The sequence below is a fragment of the Sorex fumeus genome, unplaced genomic scaffold, assembly GCF_029834395.1.
Source record: "Sorex fumeus unplaced genomic scaffold, SorFum_2.1 ptg000063l, whole genome shotgun sequence".
NCBI classification, from domain to species: Eukaryota; Metazoa; Chordata; class Mammalia; order Eulipotyphla; family Soricidae; genus Sorex; species Sorex fumeus.
The window spans coordinates 84,562,095-84,574,734 of NW_026606120.1; the positions used below are offsets into that span (position 1 = coordinate 84,562,095).

The window sequence follows — 12,640 nt, forward strand, 5'->3', positions numbered from 1 at the left end:
TAAGAAGCAGGAACAAGTTGAGGTAAGGTAAATTTGGAAGAGTGAGGGCTATAGAGACAGCTTAGGATAACTATTTATAAATCAAAGGAGAGGAGACCCCAGGCAGCCACACTATCAGCTCAACATCATTGCTAAACTAATAATAATTGCAAAGGCACCAATCAGTGAAAAATTCCAGGCACAACAATCCTGAAGTCTCAATCTTGCTGCTGCATTCCACAACATTCAAATTCTAGAAGGTGCACACCAAATTAGATGGGAAAGTAACACAGGAGCCAACTAAACTCAACAAACAAAAACAGTAACACAGAAGGCCCGACTACAAGAATCAGCTCAATGAGTCCTCAGACAAGGATTTAACAATCTCATGGTGGGACAATTGTCACAAATTTTCTTTTGCTGAAGTATTTTTTGATAATCCCACTAGCCATTTAATTGTCACAAGCAAAATAAACTGTCTGTATCCTACAGAGGCAGGCTCAGGGTGGTAGTTGGGAAAATGAAGACAATCGTAGAGGGAAGGTTATTTTGATGGTGGCATTGTGTCAGGACATCCAAAGTTCATAACAACTGTACTAGGAACAACGTTGTAAACTGTATTATTTTATTTATTTAGTTATTTAGTTATTTAGTTATTCCTGGCTCTGCACTCAGGAATCACCCCTGACAGTGCTCAGGGGACCATATGGGATGCTGGGAATTGAACCTGGGTCGGCCACTTGCAAGGCAAATGCCCTACCCGCTGTGCTATTTCTCCAGTCCCAAACTGCAGTATTTAGACAAATTATTTTATTTTTATAAAAGAGATGGGAACATACCAAATAGAATAATGAGACAGGATTACCAAATATTATTTAAAAAAAAAAGCTGAATTTATATTCGGGATGGGCTGAAGCGATATCACAGTGGGTAGGGCATTTGCCTTGCACGCAACCAACATGGCCGACCCGAGTTCGATTCCTCCGCCCCTCTTGGAGAGCCCGGCAAGCTACCGAGAGTATCTCGCCCGCACGGCAGAGCCTGGCAAGCTCCCCGTGACGTATTCGATATGCCAAACACAGTAACAACAAGTCTCATGATGGAGACGTTACTGGGCCCGCTCGAGCAAATCGATGAACAACGGGAGGACAGTGACAGTGATATTCGGGATAAATAATGTCATCAGACTACACTTCATGTTATTTTTATCCTGCTTATAATTATATTTCCAAAAAAAATTATCTTTTTTTTTTCAAGTGGACAGGGGCTGGAGTGATAGCACAGCGGTAGGGTATTTGCCTTGCATGCAACCGGCCCAGCCAAGCTGGGTTCGATTCCTCTGTCCCTCTTGGAGAGCCCGGCAAGCTACCGAGAGTATGTCACCCGCACAGCAAAGCCTGGGAAGCTACCCGTGGCGTATTCGATATGCCAAACACAGTAAAAACAAGTCTCACAATGGAGACATTACTGGGACGGCTAGAGCAAATCAATGAACAACGGGAGGACAATGCAGTGCAGTGGACAGGGCAAAGCAGTACAGAAAATGGGGCTGCTGAAAGCCTCTGGAAGTGATTAACCACGTGGAAAGGCTGGTTAGAGAAGAAAATAAAACTGGGCATTAGCTAATACATTTGAGAGAACAGAAAAAAAACTCAGGCTCATAAAACGCAGGCGGAAAAGAAAACTAAGGCTCATGAAATGCGGGAGAAAAGAAAACTCAGGGTCATAAAACACAGGAGAAAATTCCAACGGGACTAACAAGAAAGATGGGAAAATAAAATTATTGGTAGAGTTAAAGATTATACAGATTATAAGAGCATTAACAGTGCTGATACAAAAACATGAATCCAGTGGAACAGACAAAAAATTCTGATTTAGAGAAATTCAGAAACAGAAATGAATGCTGGGCCACCCCCTAAGGCAGGCAAGGAGGAAGCAGAGGAGTCCAAGGCAAAGTCCTTTATGATAAGAGGAACACACTGTGGCACTGTAGTACTGTCCTCCCGTTGTTCATCGATTTGCTCAAGCAGGCACCAGTAACGTCTCCATTGTGAGACTTGTTGTTACTGTTTTTGGCATACTGAATATGCCATGAGGAGCTTGCCAGGCTCTCGACAGCACAGTGGGTAGGGCGTTTGCCTTGCACGTGGCCAACCCAGGTTCAATTCTTCTGTCCCTCTCAGAGAGCCCGGCAAGCTACTGAGAGTATCTCGCCCACCCGGCAGAGGAACACACAATGATTAATAACCCTTACACATTTATGAATGTATTCCTGATGCTTCTATACGTTAAAATTCAGCAAATAATTTTTTTTAAATGTAAGATTTAAAAAAAAAACCCTCAGAACCAATTTCATGCTAACAGCTGTATTTCAATAAAGTTACTTCTTCCTGAAATTTAAAATAGCCTTAAATAGAAAATGCAGATTTGGAGAAAATATTTTCAAGTCAACTATCTGATGAGAGATTTCTTTTTTTTTTTTAATTAATTTATTTATTTATTGAATCACCATGGGAAAGATTACAAAGCTTTCAGGTTTAGGTCTCAGTCATGCAAATATCAAGCACATTTCCCTTTACCAAAACTTATTTTTTACCATGAAGAACCCCAATAAAACCTCACCCCCCACCCCTCCCAGTCCCTGTGGGGCAGATGAATTCTAGTTAACACTCTATCTGCTTTGATTAGATTCATTGTTTCAATAAAAGATTCACCACTATTATTTAGAGTTTACCCCCCCCCCCCCCGAATCAGACATGCTGACAAAGCATTGTGAAGTGATTTGCTTTCTACAGATGGGTTCAAGAATTATTTGTTGGTTTTGGATTTCTGCTATTTTACTTATTGACCCTGGAAGTATATCGTCTGAAAGTCAGATAGTTAAGAAATTGGTTTCTGTGCTCTGGAGAGATTTCATTCTGAATATGTAACTTAACATCTGAAGCCAACATATTTTTTTTAAGTGGGGAAAGAATTTAAACTGATATCTGCCCAAAAAAATGTATGCACACACACATACACACATATAATATGTATATATGTATAAATATACATGTTTGTGTTACCGAGAGTATCCTGCCCGCACGGCAGAGTCTGGCAAACTCCTTGTGGCGTATTTGATATGCCAAAACCCAGTAACAGTGATGGGTCTCATTGCCCTGACCCTGAAAGAGCCTCGAATGTGGCACTTCCTAAAATCTCAGGAATAGGACAAAGGAGACTTTACTGGTGCGTGCTCGAGGAAATCGATGAACAGTGATACAGTGACATATATATATACACACACATATATATGTATATATATATATGTAGGATAACATTGCTTTGTCCTCTCTCCCTTGGCACAAGGAGCTTAGGTTTATTGGGTCACACCCATCAAAGTGCTCCCGAGTCACTCCCATTTTCTCATTTATCTGTAACCACTTCTCTATGCTCTCTTCCCCAAACAGTTAATCAGCTTATTCTCCTAACCAGTTTCTATTACTTTGTAAGGTCAGATCTTTCTAGGACACTGAACTTGTATTGTAAGTTAATATTGAAAGCAATGTCCTTTTGTATAGACACAAGAAGACAATATTATGCTTTTGTAACATGGGATTTAATTGGCTTCGAATATTATTCATTCTCGGGCATCTGCTTTCTCAACTTAAGCCTCAGTTGCCCTCACTTCCTAGGGCTACCAAAAGCTGGGTCCGGATGAGGGACTGGATGGAACAAGGGCAAGCAGTAAGCTATGTGCTACCCTGGCATCGAGATGGGGCCTGGCCAAAATGCCACAATTCTTAAACTGTAAGTTAAGAGCTTGATCATGGACAAATGCTGTCATGATCCAAAAGTAATGACGAGGTTAGGACCATGCTAGGGATAGGGAAGACTAATCTAGCCTGAGCACTGTAGTCTGAGATCAGGATAACCCCAGGAGAGCAATTCTATAAGCTTAATGCATCTCTTACTGTGTCCATACTAAATGATTAAATATTATGAATGCTTATATGTTTGTTGGACAAGGAGAGGAGAAACACACTCATGGGTGGGTTGTCCTGCTGAAAAAGAATCTGTCCATCATTGTGTGATTGTAACCCAAACATGAAAGCTTGTAACTATCTCATGGTGATTCAATAAAATTAAAATAAATAAATAAAAATAAAAAAGGTAAAGAAAAAAAAAAGAGAAAGAGAATCTGTCCTAGAAGCAGCATCCCCTGAGGGAAAGAAGTTTAACCCTATTGATTGTTACCACACCTATGTGTAAGCCCAGCCCCTCATGGTTTTGGGATTTAACTAGACTGTAAGAGTGGGCTGGGGGTTCAAGATCCAGAGCCAGAGCCAGAAGGAGAAAGGGGTTCCAGATCAGAGGAGAGAGAGAGAGGAGTGAACGGGGATGAGATTGGAATAAACAGCACCTGATCAATCAATTGGCTTGGCCCTCATTTCGTCTGCTGTCTGCCCCATGGCCTAGGCTGCCCTGGCTGGGGGCGTGGCCCAGGCCCCCCAAAATCCTGGGTGGCCAGGGGAAGAGCCATCAGGGCCACCCTCTGGCCACCCTCAACGAGTTTATAATATGTACGTGTGTGTGTATAGAGAGAGACAGAGAAGAAAACAATGAAAAGACATTTGCCATCAGGAATTATCAAGGAAATGCAAAAGAAAATAGTAAGATGCCTCTTTATAACCACTAGAAAAGCATTTTGCCTAGCGCGTTTGACAGAAGGGAATGTTGCATCTGTGTACCCTGCACAAGGAAGGAGGCCCCAGAGGCTTATAGAGACAGCATAGGCCTTCTAGCATCTGTCCCCTACACACTTGCTAAACCCTCTTGGTTGTCGTCTCTGAATCAAACCACTGTGTTGTTGAAATAACAAGAAGCTTTTTTTTTTTTTGACTAAAGTTAACAGTCAAGTGTGGTCTAGTCATACAATAATATTACTCGGGAGGAAAAATGGGAATGAAATGCCACTACAAACTATGAAAAGAAACAGACTAAACAAAAATCTGCCTCTTTCATGTAGATTATTCTGAGCTAGTTGTTGTTTACTTTTTTTTTTTTAAGTAAAAACACGTTTTATTTGGAAGCTCTGAGAAAACACATAGGGGCCCCATTGGAAGGGGGAAAGGTGGCAGAGGGAAGGAGGGAGAGGAGGGAGGGATAGAAAGAGAGAGAGAGAGAGAGAGAGAGAGAGAGAGAGAGAGAGAGAGAGAGAAAGAGAGAGAGAGAGAATAATGCTTCATCCCTGGGCTGACATGTCGGGGCACACATCTCAAGAGGGGAGGTGTGGGCCACATGTGCTCAGACACCATGGACGAGGGCAGCACATGTGCTTGAGAAGTGCATGTGCCTAAGCTGTTGTTTTTTTTTTAAGAAGCAGCAAACAGAAAAGTTTTAGAAAGCCCATATAAGTGACTCTTTTGTAAGATACATTTACATTACTTAGGAAAGGTTTTTGTGTAAAGCCCTCTCTCTCTCCTCTCTCTCCCTCTTTCTCTCTCTCTCCCTCCCTCTCTTTCTCTCTCACTCTCTCCCTCTCCTTTCTCTCTCTTCCTCCCTTTCTCTCTCATTCTCTCTCCATCTCTCTTTCTCTCTCTCTCCCTCTTTCTCTCTCTCCCTCTCTCTCTCTCCCTCTCTTTCTCTCTCTACCTTTCTCTCTCTCTCTACTAAATCTTACTAGACAAGCAAAGACCTAAATCTCTATAAAACCATATGGTTTTCCTCTTGAACTGGCCTGCCCCCAAGTATATAGGAAGAATATATATATTATATGAATTATATATATCATATCCAAAAAGTATAAAGGTCACCAAACTTAATACCTATTGTCTCCTATCAAACATTTTTATTGTAAAGTATCTTAGCCAACAACCCAAAGCATGAAGGGAAAATTGTTTTTACTCCCATACAGCTGTACCATGGATGTTCAAGCCTTCAAAAATCATAAGCACATAAGTCCAAACAACCAAAATGACTATATAGTACATAATTCCATTTATACAAATACTCACACTAGGAAAATCTCGCTATTTTAGTCGAGTATATTAGTATATTAGTCATTGTACAGGGTTGGGGGGTCAGAGGAGGAATATGGGGAAATAATTACTGATAAGTAAAAGGTTATTTGAGGATTGATGGAAATGTTCTAAAATTTAGATTATGGTGATGACTACACAACTCTGTCAACTTATTTAAAAATATTAAAACTTGAAAAAAATAACTGACCTGAAAAAGGGATCCTTTCTTATTAATCTGCCTCCATACTTTTTCTCATAGTATTGTAAAATGAAAATCCATAGCACACACTGTATGTAAGGCTAAAAAAAAACACACATGAACAGTTCAATATCCATTTTTTAAGTAGCACCAGAATGAAGATCATAAACAGCAGGTTTCTTGCCCTCAACAGAAGACAAAAACAAAATGAATCACAGCATTTTTGTTTATCACATAAGTTAAGAATAAGTTTATCACATAAGTTAAATTGGCTCTCCAAACCCAGGTAAAGAGGGGGAGAGGGTGTCTGCCAGCAGTGCCCAAGGGGGTCCCTGGGGTGAGGGGATTAGACTCCCTGCATCCCTAACCTGGGGGCTGCTTCCCCACCCTCACAAAACAAAAATCAGAAACAAAAACAAAAGCAAAATAATGCTCAGCATGTCTGAGACCTCTTGATATTTACTGGTTTTCAACTTCATCCAATTTAAAAAAAAAAAACCCAAAAACTTTCACTTCTAAGAAATCCACAATTATTATTAAATAGAATTGTTAATGATAAGGAAAAAACCAAGTTATTAAAATTGCCATGCTCAATAAATAAAAGGTATTACCACCAAAGTGCATATTAGCTCCATGAATGAACATATTTTAATTTCATGTGCCTTCATGGTTGGGGAAGGGGGCTTTGTGTTTGTTTTTTGTGTGTTTTGGGCCATACCCTAGAGTGCTGGGGACTCCTCCTGGTCTGTGCTCAGGGATTCCCTCCTGGCCACTGCTGGGGAAACAATGATAATGGGAATAAAACCCAGGTCTGCTGCATGCAAGGAAAGCACCTTCCCCACTGTACAAACTCCAGCCCCTAAGCACCTTCACTCCTATGGATAAAAAAGACTAGGAATCTGAAAGAAACCAAATGCCTATTAAAGTGACATGCTAGGACACTTAAAAAAAAAAAAAACTTACCGTTATAACTGCCACAACAATTCTGGCCCAAGCCTTACTGGGGTCCTCAGTTCTTTGAACATTCTCCCAAGAAATCTAAGACAAGAAAATGTTTGAAAATGTGTATGTGGCTGGTATTGTGAGATCATGTTTGGTCCTTGATTCTGGCACAGAATTTCTGATGCTCTTAGAATTTCTGAGTGATGGGGATGACTGGGTACCTTTCACGATTTAAAACAAGTCCCTTTGGATCACAGCTGAGATTGCATTTGTGAGGTGACTCCTGGAGGGTGGAGGCTGATTCCCGGAGGAAACAGGATCCAGTCAAGGAGTTCCAGGGGGCTGGAACTTTCAGCCCTATCTAGCGCCCCCAGGAAGGGTTCAGGGTTTGGGGAACTATCAGCGTTCTAGGAGCTTCCAGACACATTTCGGCAGAGTGGGGAGAGCTTCACCAGATGGTAACTGCATCCAATGTGGTGTGGTGGGGACACACTTCAAACTCGAAGGGACTCCCAAAGTTCCAACACCTGGAACCTTCCTAGATTTGACCCCTGGTATCACTAACTGTTCTAATCAGCCAGACTGGCACTTAAAAGTCCATCGCAGCTGACTGAGAATCACGGAATCTTAGAAAGGGGTCACTGAACTCTGGACTGTAGCCTAGTTGGAGGGAAATGCAGGCATCCTAGGGGCCCACTATTTCCTAATGGCATCAGAAGCGAGAGGCAGTCTTGCACTTAATTAGGCACTCAGTGCTTCACCTCTGGGGCTCTTGCTAATTCCAGGGAATTAGTGTTAGAACTGCTTTGCAGGGAAAAAAGAACTCCACACATTAGAAATCAAGAGTGTTATTAGTAGTAATAATATTCTTTTAGCTATAATGCATAGACATATTTGAGTGGAAATGAAAGAACTGCATTTGACTTAGCAAACAAATACTCTCCATAATAAGTTAGCTATTATAGCCTATTCCCAACTATTTTTTTTATATTTGGATGTACAAATTGAATATTTAAACTAAAGTATAAAAGAGGTAGGTGACTAAAATCATCCTAAACAATAACATTATTTTCTGGTCACATAAAAATTCCTTTCTATACCCAGACTTAATAAAACTAATCTGTTTTATCTTTTCTTATAAAGAAATCTACTATTATTTTTTGGTGGAAGGGGCACACTCTGGAAGTTTTCTAGGGTTACTCCTGCCTCTGTACTTAGGAATGACTCCTTGCGAGCTTAGGGGACCGGGATCAAACCCTTCCCAGTACATTACATTATTTAATTCTTGAAAAGCTCCTCCAAATCAAACGTTGACTGAAGTCAAATGATACTTAGAATTTAGAATTTATTTTGGGAATCGGACAATAATAATTCCTCTCCCCTAAGACTAAGACACAAATAAATGGCCACGTTAGTAGTATTCAAATCAAACCCTAGCAACTAAATGTTTTGCTTTTTTTTTTTTAAAACTAGTCTTAGCACAAGAATTAAGATCTCAAATTAGGAAGAATTTATACTATTTAAATACAAAAACACCTACCTTTATGAAAGAAATCAGACAGCCCAAAAGTGGATAGATTGGAATGAATATGCAAAAGGTAGCATGAAGAACAGTTGTAGCCGTGTGGTCCATAAAGAAAGTTATTTCTGTGACTGCAATGCAAGCCAATGCTGACTAAAGAAAGGGGAAAAAAGTGTTTAGGAGATCCTACAAACTACTACTAATTTTATTCTATTTTTTTTTTTATTGAATCACGGTGAGATACACAGTTACAAAGCTGTTCAGTTACAAAGCTGTTCATAGTTGAGTTGCAATCATACAATATTCCAACACCCATCCCTCCACCAGTACACATTTCCCACCACCAATATCCCCAGTTTCCCTCCCGTCATCCCCTTCCCCCAGCCTGTCTCTATGGCAGCACTCTCCTCTCTCTCTCTCTCTCTCTCTCTCTCTCTCTCTCTCTCTCTCTCTCTCTCTCTCTCGGTTTTCAATACAGATACTGAGAGGATATTGGATAACACTGGGTTGTACCTGTGCTCCCAATTCCATCAGGCACTAAAAAACCTAAATTGCTTTTCTCTTTCCTTTGTATCATTTGTATGGTCTATTTAGCAATGTCCTTTCTGTATAGACACAGGAAGACAATTGATGCTATGATATGTAACATGGGAGTTAGTTGACTCCAAAATAATATTTACTCCTAAACATCCATATTTACTTGACTTAAGCCTCAGTTGCCCTTACTTCCTAGCACTTCAAGAGCAGAATGCTAACGAGGGACTAGATGGACCCAGGACATGCTGTGAGTTAACCTGGCATGTTGGATAACAAGAGGTGATCCTGTTTGTTCCTTTACTGATTTTTGGCTCTTATCTAGAGTGTTCATTTCCAACTATTTTTCTTGCTGTGGTCTCTTCTCTAACCCAACTGCCTTCTTCCCCAGCACTTAAGGCAGGCTTCCTACCATGGACCAATCCTCCTAGCCTTTGTTCCTACTATGCTCAAGTATTAGTCTCCTACTATGTTTTTTCATTTCCCACAAATGAGCACAGCTATTACTAGCTTTATTTCTCAGTATTAATTATGTTTTTCTCTAGTTAAACATGAAACCAGAAATGATAGTCAGGAAGCATTAGGATGCTGGTCTAATTTGTAATTGATAGTCTTGTCATATAACTGTTAAAAATTCTCTAAATTATCTCTTCATGGAATGGATGATACAGAACACACACACAAACACACACGCACACACATCGCTCACATACAAACCACACATACCATACAAACACCATATACAAACACCACACACACCACACCACACACATACCACATACACACATACCACACACCATACACACGCTGCACACACATATTCACACACGGTTAGCTATCTAATTTCTGTACTCAAAAGACAATAACATTTTTTAGTACAATCATGAAAGAGCTCATGACTTTCAGGTAAGCTTCTGTAAAAAGTTGGGATAAAATAAAAGGTAACTTACCACAGAATAGATGAATGACCAAAATTCTTTGGTATTTAAAATTTTTTTAAAAGTGAAGGAAGTAATATAGGTAAACAAAATAACTGAGGGAACATAACCAATTAGGCAAAACACCTGTAAAAAAAATCAATTTTGAATAGTTAGCAAAGATATATTACAAAACATTGGAAATACTAAAATATTAAGAAATTATTCTCTTCAAATTTTATTGCTCAAAAAAACACTCCAAAAACTGTAAGCATTGTTTGTCTGAATTACTAATCACAATTATCTTAAGTCAATAAAATCCTTACTTTTACCAAAATTCAACATAATCCTAATTGTCATTTAAATAAAATACCATTTGTAGTTATTTTTTACAAGTAAGATGCTCTTATCATTTTCACTAGCTAGTTACAATTTTACTTTTCTTGATTAACTACTAGCTACAGTACTTAACTTTGAACCTTTTTTTTTTTTTTTTTTTTTTTGGTTTTTGGGTCACACCCGGCGATGCTCAGGGGTTACTCCTGGCTCATGCACTCAGGAATTGCTCCTGGCGGTGCTCGGGGGACCATATGGGGTGCTGGGAATCGAACCTGTGTCGGTCATGTTGGCTGCGTGCAAGGCAAACGCCCTACCCGCTATGCTATCGGTCCAGCCCCAACTTTGAACCTTTTTATAGAAAAACTTTTACCAAGTTGCTAGGCAGAAATGAACATGTAAGTTCAGTGGTCTCTACTAATAATCAGCTTAGCAATGTTTTCTAGAGACATTGCTAAGCTGATTATTAGCAAACCCAAAGTCACCTATTTGCTTTTCCATTTTCCTAATATAAACCACTAAAATGGAAGAGGCTTGTCTAAGTAAACACAGATGCAAATAAAACCTTTCCTTAGAATTTTAAGCTATATTTTAAATTATGTGTTAAAAGAGCTTCTCTAGAGAGTAAGAGAAAAACTGTCTGCCATAGAGGCAGGGGGAGGGGTGGGGGGAAGAGGGAGGAATACTGGGGACATTGGTAATGGAAAATGGAAAATGTGCACTGGTGGAGGGACAGGCGTTTGATAATTGTATGACTGAAACTCAAACATGAAAGCTTTGCAACTTTATCTCACGGTGATTCGATAAAAAATAAATAAATAAATAAATAAACAAACATTCTGTTCACAAATAGTCTAAGTAGAACAGCTATTAACTTACCACAGAAAGGGAATCCGGAGCATAAAAATATAATCCATAATGAAATGCAAATAAACTCGCTAGCATCAAAATAAGAACAAGGAAAAATAAAGGAATATCAACAATAGCTTGTCCAATCCAATAGGCAGATGGTAAAAGACCTGAAAGTTTTAGTTGAGTATAGGCTTTTATCTAAAAAGGAAAATGGGAGGGAAAAATGATTGCAATTTACAAAGAACTCCAGAAAATTATTACAGAACTCTCAATTTCACAAGAACAAACTATACATTTTGCATTATATCATAGTCTTGTGGATAACAAAAGCTGTTATGAAAACTAAATATAAATTCCATTAAGTATAAATATATCTCATGATTTCTGAGATGTCACAACTTCAACAAAATTTCTTTTAAATCAGACTAGAGCAATGTTGTATGAAATTCAAAACTAAAATGAAAAGTATAACAGGATTACGGTGGCAGAAATAGTAAGTAGTTAAAATAATGTATTTCAAAATCTGGAAATAAGAAACATGTTCAAACAGAAAAATATTCTCAGGTTTTAAAAGTATCTTTCATAAAGGCACTAACAAACTGCTAATACTTCCTGGATTTATGCAGGGCTTTTAGCTTATGTGTGAAACATTTTACTATTAATGTATTTAAAACCTTTATAAAGTGCATAAAAGTTGGCATTTCCACCATAAGCAAACAGCATTCTCTGGGTACACATAGTAAAATGACCATAATTTTATTTTCATGTTTATTATTTAACTTGAAAATTTTCAAAGCTTTTATGCATACAATTATCTAACAAATTTATTCAGTGGTTTTCTGTCATCTATAAAACCATTTACTATGTATGTACAAGTATGTAAAAGAACTAGCAGTGAGAATAGGAAAATGGAAATATATGATAAAAAATGGACAACTTCCTAAAGTACTGAAACATAAACCAAGCCAAATAATTTTCTTTTTACATAATCCATGTTACTTGCTGAAAGACTGTTAGTGAAAAAAGTAAAACAGTATATCCAACTCAGCAAAAAGTTCAATGATTTCTTATAAAATGAAACACGTAAACATCAGGTCAGATCCTGATGAGAATAATCCTCTTCTACACTTAACAAAAAACGCATTTTTCATGTCACAAAAAAGAATTAAGTGCCTTAATAATGAATTGTGTTATCTAAAAAGTTAAGAAGTAATTTACCATGTCAATTAAGAATATAATGATCATAACTCAGTTCCTAAATCAATTATTTTAAATGAATCAACCCAAGTGTATCATATAAATACTTCCATTCTGAATTTCCTGATATTTGAGTAACTAAACTTACAATGTAATAGGA

General features: G+C 38.5%; 1 protein-coding gene across 1 annotated transcript in view; it reads right to left on the reverse strand.

The window, feature by feature from the left end:
* Nucleotides 1-12,640, reverse strand: part of ABCA5 (ATP binding cassette subfamily A member 5) — a 95,988-nt gene that overhangs the window by 25,111 nt on the left and 58,237 nt on the right. The window contains exons 24-28 of the mRNA XM_056126967.1: nt 11,311-11,481; nt 10,129-10,242; nt 8,663-8,797; nt 7,144-7,218; nt 6,190-6,281 (exon numbers count right to left, since the gene is read on the reverse strand). Of these exons, the coding sequence (XP_055982942.1) occupies nt 6,190-6,281; nt 7,144-7,218; nt 8,663-8,797; nt 10,129-10,242; nt 11,311-11,481 (587 nt within the window). The remainder of the gene's footprint in view (nt 1-6,189; nt 6,282-7,143; nt 7,219-8,662; nt 8,798-10,128; nt 10,243-11,310; nt 11,482-12,640) is intronic.